Source organism: Lissotriton helveticus, chromosome 3_1 (assembly GCF_964261635.1).
Source record: "Lissotriton helveticus chromosome 3_1, aLisHel1.1, whole genome shotgun sequence".
In the NCBI taxonomy this organism is placed as follows: domain Eukaryota; kingdom Metazoa; phylum Chordata; class Amphibia; order Caudata; family Salamandridae; genus Lissotriton; species Lissotriton helveticus.
This window is the reverse complement of record NC_136061.1, coordinates 1,931,836,810-1,931,854,948: the sequence shown is the minus strand read 5'-3', so window position 1 is coordinate 1,931,854,948 and position 18,139 is coordinate 1,931,836,810. Positions and strand designations below refer to the sequence as shown.

The window sequence follows — 18,139 nt, the reverse complement described above, 5'->3', positions numbered from 1 at the left end:
AGGGCAGTAGCGCAGCTAGTGCGTCATGAGACCTGGTGCAAGGGCGGAAATAAACACCCCCTCCGGCTCCTGTTTGAATAATAAAATACAGCGATAATCGATGTTAAGTGGGCCTCTGGGACCCGGTGCCACTGCACCTACTACACCAATGGAAGATATGCCCCTGGGAAGGGGATCAGCCAGGGGGCTTGTGGCGCCTGGGGCTATCCTTCAGATTGCCGCCCCCCTTGGGGGGTGCTGGGGAAAAAGGACGGCGAGCACCTGAAAGAGGTCAGAGAGACATGTAGTATCGCCGCTAATAGTTACCTTGATCATGCAAGTTACACAGTGGTCGAAGTGGGAAAACAAAAGTAGGGGAACTGTGGGTGGAGAATCAGGGGGCGGGAATAACCGAAGATTGAATCAGTGGGCGGAGTCAGGGGTGTGGCTAGAAATAGCAAAACATACCAATTTTTAGTACGTTTAGCATTTCACTGACCAGTTACAGCTTATAACATTATTTAATTAAAAGAATGGATATGTTTATTTGAGGTTTAATTCAGGAAAAAGCAAACATGCATAGGGAATACAGGTTTATGTAAAGCATGTGAAATATAAGCAGGAACAACATGTTACCTTAATGCTTTTACTCTCATTGTTCAGAAATCCATGATTATTTTTTGTCTCAAACATTGAGGTCATGAATACAGGGCTCCTTATGTACACATGTGTTAAGCAAGGCTCAGAAGAGAAAGGTACTCTTCAGGAGAATCTAGACTCAAGGAAACCCACAAAGGCTCCTTCATATTCATGTCAGCCAGCTAGCTGCTCGATCATAATATAGCAAAAAGAACAACTGGCTGACAGAATCCAGAACAATATCATACATTCACCCCAGTACAGAGATCTGGGCCTAAATCCATTGTTTCTTTGCTCACCATGCCATTCCAGTTTGGACCCAGCCATATGCAAATCAGTCTTGATCCTGCACCCAATGAGAACAGTCCAGCCCGAACTGCCAGGCCAGGTCCTCCCTGGACCGGAATCAAGCATCCTAGGACCGGTTTCGGGCTTTCAGCCCTCATCAACCAGGATTGCTTGATTCCAGTGGCATGGAGAGCACGGGACCATTGTCTGAGCATACCTGTCCCACTCGGGGTGACAAATGCAAAAAGAACAATTGATGGACAGAAGGCAGAACAATGTCATACATGCACCCCAGTTCAGAGATCTGGGCTTAAATCCATCGTTTTTTGCTCACCATGCCATTCCAGTTTGGACCGAGCCATATGCAAATCAGTCTTGATCCTGCGCCCAATGTGAACAGTCCAGCCTGAACTGCCAGGCCATATGTATTCAAGTGTCCTTTCATTCGGGAAGTGAACACAAAGCAGTACCCACTGAACTATGCACATAACATATTGCTCTTTGATATGCATGGTACATGTTCTTTGCAGCAGGCATATTACCACTCTGCACTACCTTAGATGAGTAAAACAGCCACTAGACAAAACATGCTCCCATCTCTCTCCAGCAGGTACATTGATCACCAAAGTTATCTTGGCACTTGTATTGTTGACCGAAACCTGCTGAATATACAAAGAACTTTGCAGTGTTTTTAAAACTCCTGCACTTGTACAAAACCGGTCCCCCCAAACTAAACTGGCCCCCTACCCTTCAAGTCGCCCTGCGAAACACCTGCTCCTGCCCTTTCACTGCTCCAGTCCAGTCAGTACTCCTGCTCATGCTCGATCAACACTCCTGCTTCGTCAATTCCCCTGCCCCCTCCCTTCTCCTGGCCCGTCACCTCTCCTGCCCGTCACCTCTCCTGCCCGTCACCTCTCCTGCCCGTCATGTCACCTGCCTGTCATGTCACCTGCCCGTCACTTCTTGTGCCCGGTCACCTCTCCTGCCCTGTTGCCTCTCCTTCCACATCTCCTCTCCTGCCCTGTCGCCTCTCCTATCACGTCTCCTCTCCTGCCCCTTCTCCTCTCCTGCCCCGTCGCCTCTCCTTCCCCGTCGCTTCTCCTGCCCCGTTCACTGCTCCTGCCCCGTTCACTGCTCCTGCCCCGTTCACTGCTCCTGCCCCGTTCACTGCTCCTGCCTCGTTCACTGCTCCTGCCCCGTTCACTGCTCCTGCCCCGTTCACTGCTCCTGTCCCGTTCCCTGCTCCTGTCCCGTTCCCTGCTCCTGTCCCGTTCCCTGCTCCTGTCCCGTTCCCTGCTCCTGTCCCGTTCCCTGCTCCTGTCCTGTTCCCTGCTCCTGTGCCGTTCTCTGCTCCTGTGCTGTTCTCTGCTCCTGTCCTGTTCACTGCTCCTGCCCCGTTCACCGCTTCTGTCCTTTCACCGCTCCTGTCCTTTCACCGCTCCTGTCCTTTCACCGCTCCTGTCCTGTTCCCTGCTCCTGTGCTGTTCCCTGCTCCTGTGCTGTTCCCTGCTCCTGTGCTGTTCTCTGCTCCTGTGCCGTTCTCTGCTCCTGTGCCGTTCTCTGCTCCTGTGCTGTTCTCTGCTCCTGTCCTGTTCACTGCTCCTGCCCCGTTCACCGCTTCTGTCCTTTCACCGCTTCTGTCCTTTCACCGCTTCTGTTCTTTCACCGCTCCTGTCCTTTCACCGCTCCTGTCCTTTCACCGCTCACGCCCGGTTACTGCTCTAGCTCATGCCCCATCACCTCCCCTGCCCCGTCACCTCCCCTACCCCGTCACCTCCCCTGCCCCGTCACCTCCCCTGCCCCGTCACCTCCCCTGCCCCGTCACCTCCCCTGCCCCGTCACCTCTCCTGCCCTGTCACCTCTTGTGCCCGTCACCTCCCCTGCCCCGTCACCTCCCCTGCCCCGTCACCTCCCCTGCCCCGTCACCTCCCCTGTCCCGTCACCTCTCCTGCCCCGTCACCTCTCCTGCCCCGTCACCTCTCGTGCCCGTCACCTCCCCTGCCCCATCACCTTTCCTGCCCCGTCACCTCTCCTGCCCTGTCAATTCTCCTGCCCCGACACCTCTCCTGCCCTAGTACCTCTCCTTCCCTGTCGCCTCTTCTGTCCGGTCACTGCGGTCACTGCTCCTGCGCAGTTCACTTCACTCCGTGTACAACATTGACAAAGGTGTCAAGTTCCCCACAGTACTCTGCTTGGGGAAAGCTCCTCTCTAATCACCAACTCCGATCTCAGGGGCACTTGATATGTTAAAGGCAGAGGGCGGGCGCATTGTCATTCGAAAGTGGATAATCAGCCTCAATCGAATTGACAATGGCCTGCCCTCGGTCTGTGTGAGCTCAGGGGGGGGCGGGGGCTGCTGCAGCCTCTGGAGTACAACAGAGAAGTGCGAGCAGCCCCTGGAAGCGGAATGAAAAAAGTAATCTTTTTAAAGTTGGACTATTCTTGCTGTCACGGGAGGCTTTTTTGAAAGCAAGAAGTAGGGGAACGGACTGAACAATTTTTTAGAAGTAGGGGCACGCCGTGCCCTTCAGTCCCTGCCCACTTCTATCACTGAAGTTACATGCACATACATGACACGGTCTAGAGCTAGACAGCCCCGTCGCCAAAATAGTGCCACCCGGGGCGGACCGCCCCCACCTAGCTACGCCGCTGAAGGAAAAGCAGAAGGAGACCCAAAACTGACATCAGTTTTACCTACCCTGTTTGTGACATCTCACTCGTAACATCACAGCTTGTCCAGGACCCTTGTCCCCTGTCCCCTATCTGCCCCGTCCAAGACCTCAGTAATGTCTGCAGACCAGTCAACCACACTGGGTTTGACCACGATTCCCCTGGCAGCACCTTCATGATACTACAGGTGAGTCCAATGCACCTGCTCACTAGACTAACTTGAGTTCTGCAGTTGGGGCAGTATCAGCCCCGCAGTGGAAGCCTACTCGCTCCACCCAAGCCCCCCATGAGAGCTCAGTAGAAACCATCCCAAGTGCCCCTCCCATTACCCACCACCCCACCTGCGGCACAGTAGTACACTTCAAGGGAACGGGTCCTATCCGGGGTTGTCAGGCACCATAGCTGATTCACCCACCGTCATCGGGGAGTGGTGGTAGGGGTGCCAACAATCATTGCATTTTCATCACATTCTGCAGCATGCCAAGTGCGTGCAGAGACAGAAACATAACTACATACCTTACAGCTGGCTATCACATCACGTCATACTTGTCAACAAAAGACAACACATAAAGTACATTACAGAGAGCATCCCTCATAAAGATACGCTTTGGAGTTGGCTATGAGGGGTGACTAAATCTGTATGAAACAAAGCATGTTACATAAAACATCCCAAATCATACATTAGAGTTGCTGGCATGCTTCCAAGAGAACTGACATGTGCCATTTACTATCACTACTGACAGTGTCATCATGCCATCTAGATGATTTTACCATGCTCAGTCCACTGCAAAATTTAGGGTCAAAGATATATTTAAGACCATGCAATCAGTCATAGGCATTCAACCACATTTTCACCAACATACTAACACCCTGAGTTCAATTCAATCAAAGCCGCACCAAATTGTCCATCTTGCCCACTCAGGATCCTTTACATATCGATCCAATGGTCAACCTTAAAGCAAGCAAGTCACACCATGCACACGTCAACATCAACAGTTTAAAACCTTTGAACAAGCTGAAGTAAAATGTGTGCCTGGTAGAGTATCCCTTAAATCTCTAAGTTATTCCTTGTCCAATTTGCCTTAGCACTCCTTTAATTATCCATTCTATTACCACTTTTTATTTGAACCATCTCCAACCTGAGTTGTTTTCCCTTGACTTTGTAGGTCTGTTGCTTTTTCAATTGAATACCCCTTTCATTTTTTTTTCAATCATTTTTATTAAAGCTTTTAAACATTTATTTTATCAATACAATAAGTAAACAGAGATAGAGGGTGCACATTCAGCAAGAATCGAATCATAATCAGTAAGTAATCAATTCTCAAACAGCACACAAAAGACTCATTAAGCAAAAATAAAACTACAAAAAGCATCTGAGTGAAATTGATACTGTACTAAAAAACTGTAGGGGCCATTAGAACTCGTTTATCAAAGCATGGACTTTTGAGACTACATACGTGAATAAAATATGTAAACAAAACATCAACACAATCCCCGATAGAGTCTAATATACACCTCTGCAAAAGATTCAAGCAGCCTGCCCGTATAATATAACCAATATCAAAATGAATCTGATCATAAAGTGTTGTACTCTTACATGTGTAAGCACAAAAATCCATACAGTGCAAAAACCAAGCCTGCATTTAGGCTGAAAAGCAGGTCATCCTACCCAAGGATCCGGGGCCAGCCAGAGAGCATAAACCCAATCCAACAGGGGCCCCCATATTCTTTTTCCCTTCTGCCTGGACCTTCTTCCTTTGTGCTCATACAATGCGATTTCTAAATTCAGGATAGAAAAAACCAGCCCCCTGCCATTGTTGAAACGTATGAGGCTGTGGATCGCTGAAGTGACGCACATACTAAAACAGCCATGGCCACATATATTAAGGAATCACCCCCTCTAGCCCTTCCTGCCTCCTTTATCCCGAGGTGCATAGTTTGAGAGGTCCGAACAATATTGGTGTGGAGAATTCTCTACCCCTGCCACCCCACCCCCCAAACCCCAAAGTTTTTTAGCGACCTCGGATCTCAGGGGCAGATTTACAATTACTGGTGCATCCCTGCAAATCAGCAGGAATGCGCCAGTAATTGTGCGCCGCAGCTCCGCCACCCATGATGCGCCGCATTTACAATGCGGCGTACCATGGGGCAAAAACGGCACGGATGCGTCACGCATCTGTGCCGTAAAAGCGGCGCTTTGCTGGAGTTGCGTCGCAAGCGCGACGCAGCTCCAGCAATGCTTTGGGGGTCCCTATCTGGACAATACTGCATCAAGCCTCATGCCTGCTTCAAGCAAGCGCAGGGTTTTGACGCAACATTGGCCTAAAATTGACTGAGTGAAATCTTGTAGATTTCACTCAGCCACTTTTAGGAGCTGTTCCTGCGTAGGAACGCCCCCCCCTGCGATGGAACGCCTCCTTCTGGCGCAGGGCTTTACAACGTGACGCATCTCCCAGATGCATCTTTTGCGCCGCCGCTGTATCACAAAAGTGACGCAACGGCGGCGCAAACGAGGTGCAAGGGGCTTGTAAATCTGCCCCTCATAGCTGCCAAGGTTTCAGATTGCTTTGTGTGACATTTTCATAATTTCGATGTAATTATGAGTGACATTTCAACACTTATGAGTGACATTTTCTCACATGCAAAATCAAGCAATGAGGACGAGGTAAATATATAAATATCACTAGTTAGATCCATTTGAGCAACAGAAACTCTAAGAAGCTCTATAAAGTGTTGTAAAGCAGCAAAATGGAAGGATGCTAATATATTTTAGCAGTCATCTTAAGCAGGACTTTAGCTTTGCTCCCAAAAGTCACCATGTTACGCAGTAAAAGATCTCAGCTGCTATAATATAAATCAGTTATCTAGAGCCACTGTACATGGCCTCACTGCTCAGCCTGCAGAGGCACAATTAATTTCAGTGTAACCGAGGACACAAGCACTGAGCTGCAGGTTCATGCAGATGCACGCTCAGCTTTAAATTAAATATATTGAGAATGAGCCCTAAGTAAATATGTCCCACGGTCACAGCGATTCTCCGGCAGGCGGTCCGGTCCTACTGTCATCTGAGCAGAGTGCTGCACAGAGGAGTGTACATAAGTGATTAATCTGTCACTAGTGCGAGTTGCAGCTGGATTTATTACGTGCTTGTGCTTTCAGTGCACCTAAACACAAGCGTAACTCTGAGAGCAGTAAGAGGGCCTTTCCTTCTTTCAGCATAAGAACATGAAGCAGCAAGTACATCAGGCGCACAACACCCATTGGACTCACCGGTCTGCAGCCCCCCCCCAAGTTCTCCCCCTCAACCCCGTTGTGTGTGGTAGCCCGGGATGAGACAGATCCTGGGCCAACACACAGCCGCACCCGAGCGCTAAAGACCCATTTGAATGTTAATGGGGGCTTGCTGTTATTTCACCCCTTCTAAGAGCCCCTGCAGCTGCTCGACTCAGCCAATTGATTAAAGGTTCAGTCCCCCCTCCCCCCCCCCCGAAATTTCCCCCCCCCGAAATTTCTTCTCAGCAACCCCCCTCCCCCCCGAAAGTTGGCTCTAGTTGCGCCAACTAACTTCACTTGCCTCCGAGTTTGTTCTTCTCTCAAGGGTCCATGCCACGAGGCTCCGTGGCGTTGCAGGCTTCCAATATCAGCGGTGGGACGGGCACAGGGGCACGGGGGTGAGGGGATTAACTTCTGAAGATCGTAGGCAGCTCAAGACGTCACGTGCTGGAGCTTTTTACAAGCAGCAGGTCACGTACGCAACCGCCCGCAGCGCTTGTATTTAAACCAACATCGGCCGCGCTGCACTGGCACGTTGCGGCCGCCGTTATAATTTATTTAGGGACACTGTAAGTGTTCCCAAATAAATTATAAAGGCCGCCGCAACGTGCCAGTGCAGCGCGGCCGCCGCCCTCAAGATAGTGCCGCCTGGGGCGGTCCGCCCCCTCGCCTCCCCCTAGCTACGCGGGTGGGAACAGCCTTGTAACTAAGAAATGGCACCGCAGGAACCGGCCTCGCCCCTCTAGTCGTTACGGCTTAAGCATCAGACTTTTTTTGTACCCTTTGCGCAGGAGGCCCTGTCCCAGACATTGTCCTTAGGTGGCAAGAAGGTAAGGGCTGCTGAAACCCAACCGACAAGGATACCATTTCACCCTTGTGTAGTCGTTTCATTGCCTGGGTGTCTGTATCTCACAGAACATGTAAAAGAGGGAGCATAGCGACCATAGTACACAATCAGCCCTTATCAAATCCTGTGAGGAGCTAAGGGAGGCCTTGGACGGTGGTGGAAAGGCTATACTTATAATGTTAGATCTTTCAGCAGCCTTCGACACGGTTCATCATAAAGTCTTGATGGACCAGTTGTCAGGGGTTGTGGTACGTGGGGTCGCTTGGAATCTCCTTCGCTCCTTTCTATCAGGGAGAATTCAAACGGTCGATTTGGACAACAACAAATCCGAGCCCTTTAGACTTCCATGCATGGTGCCGCAGGGTTCGTCACTGAGCCCAATGCTCTTTAATATCTATGTGACATCCCTGGCAGCCCTGATTAGATCTTTTGGTTTCCAGTTGCCTTCCTACGCCGACGACACTCAGATTGTTCTTTCCTTCAATGACGGTCAGATAAAAGAAACAGGTGCACCTTTCCACGAGTGCATTAAAGGGATCGAATGCTGGATGTCGGCGAACTGTTTGAAACTGAACTCCAACAAAACAGAGGTGTTTGTATTTGGAAATAACCCGCATGTTTGGACCCCAGATTGGTGGCCAACAGACATGGGGAATCTTCCCACCCCAGTTCTCAAAGCGAAAAATTTAGGTATAATAATGGATTACAAACTGACCTTTTGCAACCACATGAGTTTTGTTGTTTCATCCTGTTTTTTGATCCTACGAGTCCTTAGGAAAATAAAACTGTATCTCTCGGACGGTAACTTTAGGACGGTAGTAACCATCCTAGTAATGGCACGCTTAGACTATTGCAACAGCATTTACCTGAACGCCCAAAAACAACAGCTTAACAGGCTTCAGTTGGTTCAAAATGCTGTGGCCAGACTACTGTCTGGTATACCTAAATTTGTTTCAGTCCGAGGAGAACTTACGCGGCTGCACTGGCTCCCGGTGAAACAGAGGGTTCGTTTTAAGGCCCTGTACAGCTTTTAATTCAATTCAATTCAATTCCATTTGTAAAGCGCGCTACATACCCGTGAGGGTCTCAAGGCGCTGGGGGGGGGGGGGGGAGGCTGCTACTGATCGAAAAGCCAGCTCTTGAGAAGTCTTCTGAAGGCCAGCAGGTCCTGGGTCTGTCGTAGACCGGTGGGGAGAGTGTTCCAGGTCTTGGCGGCGAGGTAGGAGAAGGATCTGCCGCCGGCGGTGGTTTTCCGGATGCGTGGAACTGTGGCGAGGTTGGCAGAGCGGAGTCTTCGGTTGGGGGTGTAGAAGCTGAGTCGGTCGTTGAGGTATGCTGGTCCGGCGTTGTGTAGGGCTTTGTGTGCGTGGATGAGGAGTTTGAAGGTGATCCTGTTGTTGACGGGGAGCCAATGCAGGCCTTTCAGGTGGGGTGTGATGTGGCTGCGTCAGGGGACGTCAAGGATCAGTCATGCCAAGGCATTCTGAATGCGTTGCAGCCGTCTCAGGAGTTTGGTTGTTGTTCCTGCGTAGAGGGCGTTTCCGTAGTCCAGTCTGCTGGTGACGAGGGCCTGGGTGACAGGTTTTTCTCGTGTCTGAGGTGATCAATTTGAAGATCCTGTGGAGCATTCGGAGGGTGTTGAAGCAGGATGCTTGTTCATGGGGAGGGCGGAGTCGAGGATGACCCCCAGGTTGCGTGCGTGGTCGGTGGGTTTTGGGGCTGTCCCTAGCGATGTTGGCGACCAGGAGTGGTCCCAGGCTGAGGGGGTGGGGCCGAGGATGAGGACCTCCGTCTTGTCAGAATTCAGCTTCAGCCTGCTGTCTTTAATCCATTCGGCGACGGCCTTCATTCCTCTGTGGAGGTTGGTTTTGGCGGTGTGGGGGTCTTCGATGAGGGATATGATCAGCTGGGTGTCGTCTGCGTAGGAGATGATGTTGAGGCTATGTTGTCGTGCGACGTGGGCGAGTGGTGCCATGTAGATATTGAACAGTGTCGGGCTGAGGGATGATCCCTGTGGAACGCCACAGATGATATCGGTGGTCTTGGAGTGGAAGGGTGGGAGGCGGACGCTCTGGGTTCTGCCGGAGAGGAAGGATGTGGTCCAGGCCAGGGCCTTCTCTTGGATTCGGGCGTCATGGAGGCGTTCTGTTAGGGTGCGGTGGCAGACCGTGTCGAAGGCTGCTGATAGGTCCAGAAGGATGAGGGCGGCTGTTTCTCCTTTGTCCATAAGGATCCTGATGTCGTCGGTGGCGGCGATGAGGGCGGTCTCAGTGCTGTGGTTGCTGCGAAAGCCGGACTGGGATGGGTCCAGGATGTTGTTGTCTTCGAGGTAGCGGGTCAGCTATTTGTTGACGATCTTCTCCGTGACTTTCCCCGGGAAAGGGAGCAGGGAGATGGGCCGGAAGTTCTTGAGGTCGTTGGGGTCCGCCTTGGGTTTCTTCAGTAGGGCGTTGATCTCGGCGTGCTTCCAGCTCTCTGGGAAGGTAGCTGTCTCGAAGGAGATGTTGATTGTTTTCCGGAGATGGGGTGCGATGGCTGTGCTGGCTTTGTTGGAAACGTGGTGAGGGCATGGGTCAGGTGGGGATCCTGAGTGGATGGAGTTCATGGTCTTGATGGTGTCTTCGTCGCTGACGTTGGACCAGGCGGTCAGGCGACTGGTGCGAGTGGTGGTCGTGGGGGTGGTGGTCTCGGCGGTGGATGTGGGGGTGGCGGTGTTGAAGCTGTCGTGGATGTCGGTGATCTTGCGGTGAAAGAAGGTGGCCATTGAGTTGCACAGGTCTTGTGATGGTGGAATGTCGTTGGTGTTGGAGCTGGGGTTGGAAAGTTCTTTCACGATGTTGAAGAGTTCTTTGCTGTTGTGTGCATTGCTGTCTAGGCGGTCCTTAAAGGTGGTCTTCTTGGCGGTCCTGACGAGTTGGTGGTGTCTGCGGGTGGCGTTCTTGTGGGCTGTGTAGCTGTCTGGTGTTCGGTCGTGGAGCCAGCTCTTCTCCAGCTTCCGACAGGTGCGCTTGGAGGTCCGGAGGTCTTCGGTGAACCATGCGGCTTTCTTGTTGGTGTGATTGGTGGCGGAGGTCTTGAGTGGGTCAAGGGTGTCGGCGCAGTTGTTGATCCACTGTTTGAGGTTGATGGCGGCGGTGTCGGGGTTGGTGGGGTCGGCGGGTGGTTCCAGGGCGAGGGTGGTGGTCAGTTGGTCCTCGGTGACCTTGCCCCAGCAGCGGTGTGGCATCTGTTGGGTGCGGTGGTGTGTGGGGGGTTTCCTGAAAGCAAAGTGGACGCATCTGTGGTCTGTCCAGTGGGGTTCAGTGGTGTGGTTGAAGGAGACGTGGGGACTTGGGGAGAAGATGGGGTCCAGTGTGTGTCCAGCGGTGTGGGTGGGTGTCGTCACGAGCTGTTTGAGTCCGAGGTTGGCTAGGTTGGCGATCAGGGCGGTGGAGTTGGCATTGTTGTTGTTCGCGAGGTGGAAGTTCAGGTCCCCGAGGAGGATGTAGTCCATGGAGGCGAGGGTGTGGGTGCTGATGAGGTCGGCGATGTAGTCGCTGAACTGTGGTCGGGGTCCGGGTGGTCTGTAGACGAGTGTTCCTCTGAGGGTGGTGTTGGGGTCAGTGTGGATCTGGAAGTGTATGTGTTCGGCGGTGGTAAGGGTGTCATCGGTGTTGGTTGAGATTCTGAGGGTGTCCTTGTGGACAATGGCGATTCCCCCTCCCACTCCGTTGGTGCGGTCTTTGCGGGAGATCTTGTAGCCTTCTGGGATGGCTATGGCGATCTCTGGTGCCGAGGTGGTGTTCAGCCAGGTCTCCGTCAGGAAGGCGACGTTGGGGGTGGTTGAGTCTAGGTGGTCCCAGAGTTCGATGGCGTGCTTGCGAGTGGAGCGGGTGTTGAGGAGGATGCATCGGAGGTGGTTGGGTTCTCTGGTTGATGGTTTGGCGAGCCGAATGCTGGTGAAGCTGCAGTTCTGGCAGGTGAAGGGTCCTTGGGTGCGCTTCGGGGTGGCCCGGTAGCAGGAGTGATCTCGTCCGGGGTTGAGTGCGTAGAGGATACCTGAGTTGTAGTGTGGTCTGGTATTGTGGTGGCTTTGGGGTCCAGGGATTCTGGCGCTGGGCGCGGTCCAGGCGTGGACGGGCGCAGACGGGCTTGGTTCTGGCGCGCCTCCGGCGCCTGCGCGCGCCCGCTGTGCTTCCGCACGGCGTCCTCCATATAAGGCGAAGTGGGAGGGAGGAGCAGCTGGGTGGCGGGAGCGGGGCGGCGAATGGGCGGCGGGAACGGGTCACAGAAGGGAAAGGGGCGGGCCGCAGGGGAGCAGCGGCGGGAAGCGGGAGCGGGAAAATAGAGCGGTGGGGTACAGGAGAAGGAGGCACTGGGAGAATCAGGAATACAATATGGATAGAAAAACAATAGCAATCGGAGGCAAAAACAATAGCAATCAGAGGCAGCAAAACAGAAAAAGAAACGCAACGCAGGGGGAGTACACCAGCGGCGAACTCACGGCAGTGGAAGGCAGCACGGGGGAGTCACAAGCGCACAGGAGGAGCCGTGCGGCGTGGGGAGCGACCCGGCCTGCGTGCAGGGTCGAGGGTCGCCTTTTAAAGCCCTTAATGGTATTGGCCCGGACCTTTTAAAGCCCTTAATGGTTTTGGCCCGGACCATCTCAGGCAAAGGTTTAAATGGTATACCCCTAGCAGGAAGTTACGATCCTTGGGGGCAATACTTGTCCAAATGCCTACTTTTAAAAAAGCTGGTTGGGGAGGGAGGAGTTTCATCACCTGCACGTCCAAGGCGTGGAACGAGTTACCGTTCCACTTGTGGAATGCTGACAATCTGCTCGCCTTCAAAAGGGGCCTGAAGACTTGGCTGTTCTCTCTCTCTGATCGCATTTACTAGCCTAAACAACGGTTTAGGCTAGCTCTGCGCCAGGACACCTCAGGGTATTTGCACGCTTCTTATAAATTTCAATAACATAACATAACACAGCGAGGTACGCGCCACTGCGCTATCAACCAGTAAATATAATGTGCTCCATTTTTAGGTCGAGCCTATGCAGCGCGCCTGCGAAACTCGCTCTGCGAGTCTGCTGTAGTAGAGTATGGGAGAGAAGCCGCGCCCACTCTCCTCCCATATTTTCCAGTGACTTGTGTCATTGTCTTTCGTAAATGCTGCCTTCAGATTCGTTAGTAGGCTTGTTAGTCCCTCCTTAATACGACCTTGTCTTCATTTGTACCCTCCCATGGTGACTGGCCCCTTTACTTCAGTTGTTTCACGGGACCTGTTATTTAGTCTGTAAGCACTATTTACTTCACTGAGGCCCAGGTTACTAGGCTGGACATGCGCTGCTTCAGCGGAAACCGCTTGTGTTTTTTTAAGCAGCACGGCTGCCCCTGTAACATGGGCGCCTGCTTTCAATCACTTTAACCCGCCATTATCTCATCTCTGTTTCAACCCCCCACCTCCCAGAGTAAAATAGATTTAGAAATGATTCGCAAAAGTCATGTGAATTCCAGGTAGCACATAATCCTGTGCTAATGGGCTGAAGCTGACAACAGCACATAGGTGTTAAATGTCATCTGTACTAAAGCCAAGGGGTTGTTTTCAAAAGCCTGTTTTATTAACAACACCACCACCACCAATGCCACCACCACCACAATACCACCACCACCACCAATAAATACCACCACCAATACCACACCACCACTACCACCACCACCAATACCGCCACTACCAATACCACCACCAGACACCAATGCCTCCACAAATACCACCATCAACACCACCACCAACATCACCAATACCACTACCACCGCCAATACCACAAATACCACCACCAACATCACCAATACCACCACCACCACTACCATCACCAATACCAACACCACCAATGCCAATACCACCACCGCCACTAATACCACCACCACCAATATCACTACCAACAACACCACCAATACCACCATAAAAACCTCCACTAATACCACCACCAATCCAATACCACCACCACTAATCTAATACCACCACTACCAACGCCACCACCACTACCAATGCCACCACTAACACCAATACCACCACCACCAATACCACAACCACCACCAATACCACCACCGCCAATACCACCACCAATACCACTACCATCACCAATACCACCACCACCAATACCACCATCACCAGCACCAATTCCATCACCAATACCAGTACTACCACCAATACCAGTACCACCAATACCAGTACCACCACCTCCGCGACCCGAAGAGAGTGGTGTGGCTCAGCTTCCATTAACATTCTCTAGGGCTGAGTCCGCCTTTTCATAAAACACGGGAAGCCATTGAAGGGCATATCCATTAAGGATACCAGTACATCCCAGGAGAAGCCAGTGGAACTTAACCATCTACCATCTGCTGTCATCATAGGGCAAGGCAAACTCTTCCTCTTCCCCACCATTGTTATCTCAATATGTCTGGCTATGATCAGAATTCGAACTAAAAGGTTGGTGTAATGTCTGTGTACTGTAGTATAATCCTATCTGTCTGAAGGAGGCTAAGATGAATGAAACTCTGGAGGTGGTCTCAGTCATGATGAAGCCAGCTTAAAGTTGGATACAATTATGGTATGCGATTCCTCCACCGGCGCTGGTGTCCATGCTCGAGGGGCCAGTGTGGACTTCAGCATCGGTCCCAATGCCAGTGTGGAACAAAAAGGGGGCTAGAGGGGACTCAGACGTCATCAAGGGTGAACCCACATGTGGTAACCCCACTGGGAGTCTGTGCGAATACTTGGGGCCCCAAAGCACACTAGAGGGAGCGTGACATGCTGCCTAGACTGGTCCTGCAGAAGTGAACCTTGAGTTTATTTCAGAACATTAAATGAGCGGTGATAGGCTGCTCTTTGGGTAGAAAAAATTCTTGATGTGCAGGGCATTTCCATAGAAAGCCTGGGGTAGGTTCCTGCTCCTGTGCTTGTTGAGTGTATTTAATCCAAAGATGTACTTATTTCTACTGGACTAAGTGTTTCCCGTTATGCACAGTTACGTTACCAGGTAAGTGAGTTGTTGATAGTGACTTTCCTTACGGTAAAGGAATTATATTTTGAAAGCGAATGCAAGTTTTGTTTAAGATTCAGTATACTAGGCCTATAATCAATGATTTTTTCGAAGCATCTGGTGTCAGCTATGAGGAATGCGTAATCTGCGGGGTAGCTTTCAGTGGAGATGAAATGAATTTCACTAGTTCTAATATGTGCTGATATGTTGGGTTCACCCTGAGTCAAGTCTGAGAAGAACTCCATGCCTGAATGTTCCCACATCATATTGAGGGAAGTATTAATGTTTCTTCACAGTGAGTGTTAGAGTGCCTTTTCTTCACAGTTGTGACTATAAGGTTTTGGCCTTCTCCTGAGAGTAACCATCTTTTCATCTGTGTTTTTTTGTGCAGGCTTTCATTGTGAGCGGGACCGACTCAGCTTTAGCTTCTGTCAGACTCTACGACTTCTGGGAAGATGCCACCTGCCAACTGTCAAGGTGCAGTGCTGCCGAACCTGCTTCCCTCACAGTTCTGGCACCCGGGACCGAGGGAACGAGCGAGTTTCACGCAGGTGAGACTCCCCGTTCCAGAAGACATTGTGAAAGTCAATGGCTTGCTGAAGCATTTGCCCCAACCTATCAACATCAGTCACATACTAGGGGCTTCCGTCCATGGACTTTCCTATCCCAAGATGCCACTGTTTGGAAGACATTCTAGGCTCAAGGATGTCCCAGCCTGGGTGACTGCTCTATCTAAAGGATTACTCTACATTCATTCTTCTATCTCTAGCACCGTCCAACTGAAGAGTTTTCTCCTTTTTATGCAACATTCAGGAAGCTCCTAGGACATCTTCTGGACTCATGCTACTGGTGCAGGTGAACTCAAGCTGCACACTTGGGCTTCCCCATGCAACTTGCAGACATTGTCCTTGATCAATCAGGTGAATTCAACAAGCAACACCACTGAGTAGCAGCTCCAGGCTTTGTCATTAATTCATCTTCTCTTGAGCTGGATTCTTACTCTGTACCACTGTTTATATTCCTGCTGGATGCAGCTGCGCTGCTTGATGCAGTACTCCATGATAACCGGCCACAAGCACTGCTTAACGTCCCTAGGCCAAGAAGAAATCAGCTTTGTGAGGCAGGGCAAAACTTGGTGCTGAAGGTCTAGGCACACCTATAAAGAATGGTGCCAGTGACCACCCTGGATGAGCTAGGGGACCTCACCAGGGGGCTTCTTGAGGTGCTGGCAGGACCAGCATGTGGTGCTCCAGCCCCAGTGTTGTATTGCTGGGTGTGAAACTATTTTAATGGGCTGTCCTAGAAATAAGTGGACTTCCACTCAACCACCTATCACATTCCATTCCTGACACTTGGTGAGAATAATGTGGGACACCCATAGTCTATCTTAGTCCCTCCATAATTGACAATGTCAGGTGCACAGAGCACCATCAAAGTTGAGTGTCTGTATTTGGGTTGGATGCTTGCAGACTTCTTGTTGCACAATAACCCTCTCCTACCCGCAGCCTTACGACATCAGTGGTCAGCTGGGCTGTCCACTCTTGGAGGGCATCCTGTGGGTGCGGTCATAAAACTAAGTATGTCACATCGCAAGCTCATGGCATACTAACCGGTATGGATGGAGCAAAGTATTTTGCATGTCAAACTCAATCAAATGTGACTGGTTCTGCTCCAGTCCTCCCTCCCCAGCTTTTATGAGAATCTGGCGTATTGGCCAGCGGTCTCTGATAGGGGTAGGTGTACAAAGATGGGACCCTTGATGGCGCACTGGATTCCATGGTGCTGGATCTACCTGTGTTCTTCTGGAGCACGCCCTCCAGGATGTATCTTTGCTCACCTGTATGTCACAAATAGAAGACATGTTATCTACCTTAACTACAAACTGCATGCACTGTACTCATCTTTCCCTTTGTGGCTAACTACAACCAACACTCTTTCAACAATGCACATGAAGTGCACCAAGGAACTTACTGACAGTCAAACTATTCAAATGGCCTATATAAATGATATATATGGAGTAGCTCCTTACGAAATTACCCAATAGCGCATTAAGCCGTGCAAGGGGAATGGAGAGTGCTAAATAAATAACCATGCAATGCAAAGCAATCCAATCAAGTGCATTTTCTTAGTGACTGACATTAAAGTTTCCCCCTTCTTAGTCTGTCCCACTGAAACCCCCCGCTCGACCACCTCCATATCATTCCGTCCCAGGGATTCCCCCCACCCCTTCCGCCTTTGCTGTTTTTGGTGCTAAACAAGATCCAGGTATTTTTTATTGTTTTTTTTTTACTTGGTGTGCTCACCATCGCTTTAAATTAAACGGTGATTTAATGAAACATTTCCTTGCTTGGTTTCTCTGTGTTCCTGGTGCGGTAAAGCATAGAGTGGGTGGCCATGCTTGTGATGATTTTGTGGGGGACTGCGTTCAGACCTGGGGGCCTGAAACAATGGGCCCATGGATTCTCACAGAGAAGTAATTCAAGGCACATGTTGGTAGAGACAGACAATGCATTCAGTTAAGACATTTCACCCGGGCTGGGCTGTCCGGCAGGAAAGTCCCACAGCACTTCAAAAAGACTGCAATCTCAACCAGTCAACACTACATTCCTTAAAAGAAAGAACCAGCCTAGAAGCTTACATGCTGAATGGAGAGGCTGTGTGCGATGGCTGGCTCCTAGGGTGCACGTGTGTGGTGGAGAGGTGGGGTGCAACGGGTAGGTCAATAGTCTGGTTTGTTTAGAAGAGCAGTTACGTGTGGGCTGGTTTCAGGTCTTGCCTGGAGAAAGAGTGTTTGGGGCTGGTATGTCCATCTGCGCACATTCACATAAAAGACAGTGGGGCATTTTTACAAGTAAATGTCGGAGCGCGTATGTGCGCAAAATCTTGCAGCGCCTCGCCCCGACATTTTCAAAACGCAATGATGTGCCATATTTACTACAATATAGTACACGCCTGTATTTTCCCTAGCTCCTGGCGCAAAAATTAGCTGCCTAGTGCCAACGCAGGCACCCTAGTACAGGGGTGTCTGCGTTGCGGGGAATGATTGTTAATGTGCAGGAAGGTGCCCCTTCCTGCACATAAACACTACATAATGGCTATTTATTACTTCTATGTGTGCTGCATTCTGCAGCACACATAGAGGTAGCAAATCGTCATTATTTAATGATTGTTTATGTGCAGAAAGGGACACCTTCCTGCACATAAAGAATCATTAATGGCTGTTTGCTCTTTCTATGTGTGCTGCAAAATGCAGCACACAAAAAACAAGGAGAAATACAAGTATTTCTCCTTGTGCGCCATTTTAACGCCTGCTCTTGCATGGCGTTAGTTTTTGGTGCTGCCTCAGATTTTCAGATTCTTCTAAATTTGGGGCAGCGTCAGAAAGTAATTGGCGTTGCACTGGAATGCCCACAGCAACACCC

The 18,139-nt window shown here is 50.8% G+C and overlaps 1 protein-coding gene across 1 annotated transcript in view; it reads left to right on the top strand.

The window, feature by feature from the left end:
- Positions 1-17,053, top strand: part of ADAMTS7 (ADAM metallopeptidase with thrombospondin type 1 motif 7) — a 625,092-nt gene extending 608,039 nt beyond the window's left edge. Inside the window, exon 24 of the mRNA XM_078682968.1 lies at positions 15,109-17,053. Coding sequence (XP_078539094.1) covers positions 15,109-15,272 — 164 coding nt within the window. The 3' untranslated portion in view covers positions 15,273-17,053. The remainder of the gene's footprint in view (positions 1-15,108) is intronic.
- The last annotated feature ends 1,086 nt before the right edge of the window (positions 17,054-18,139 follow it).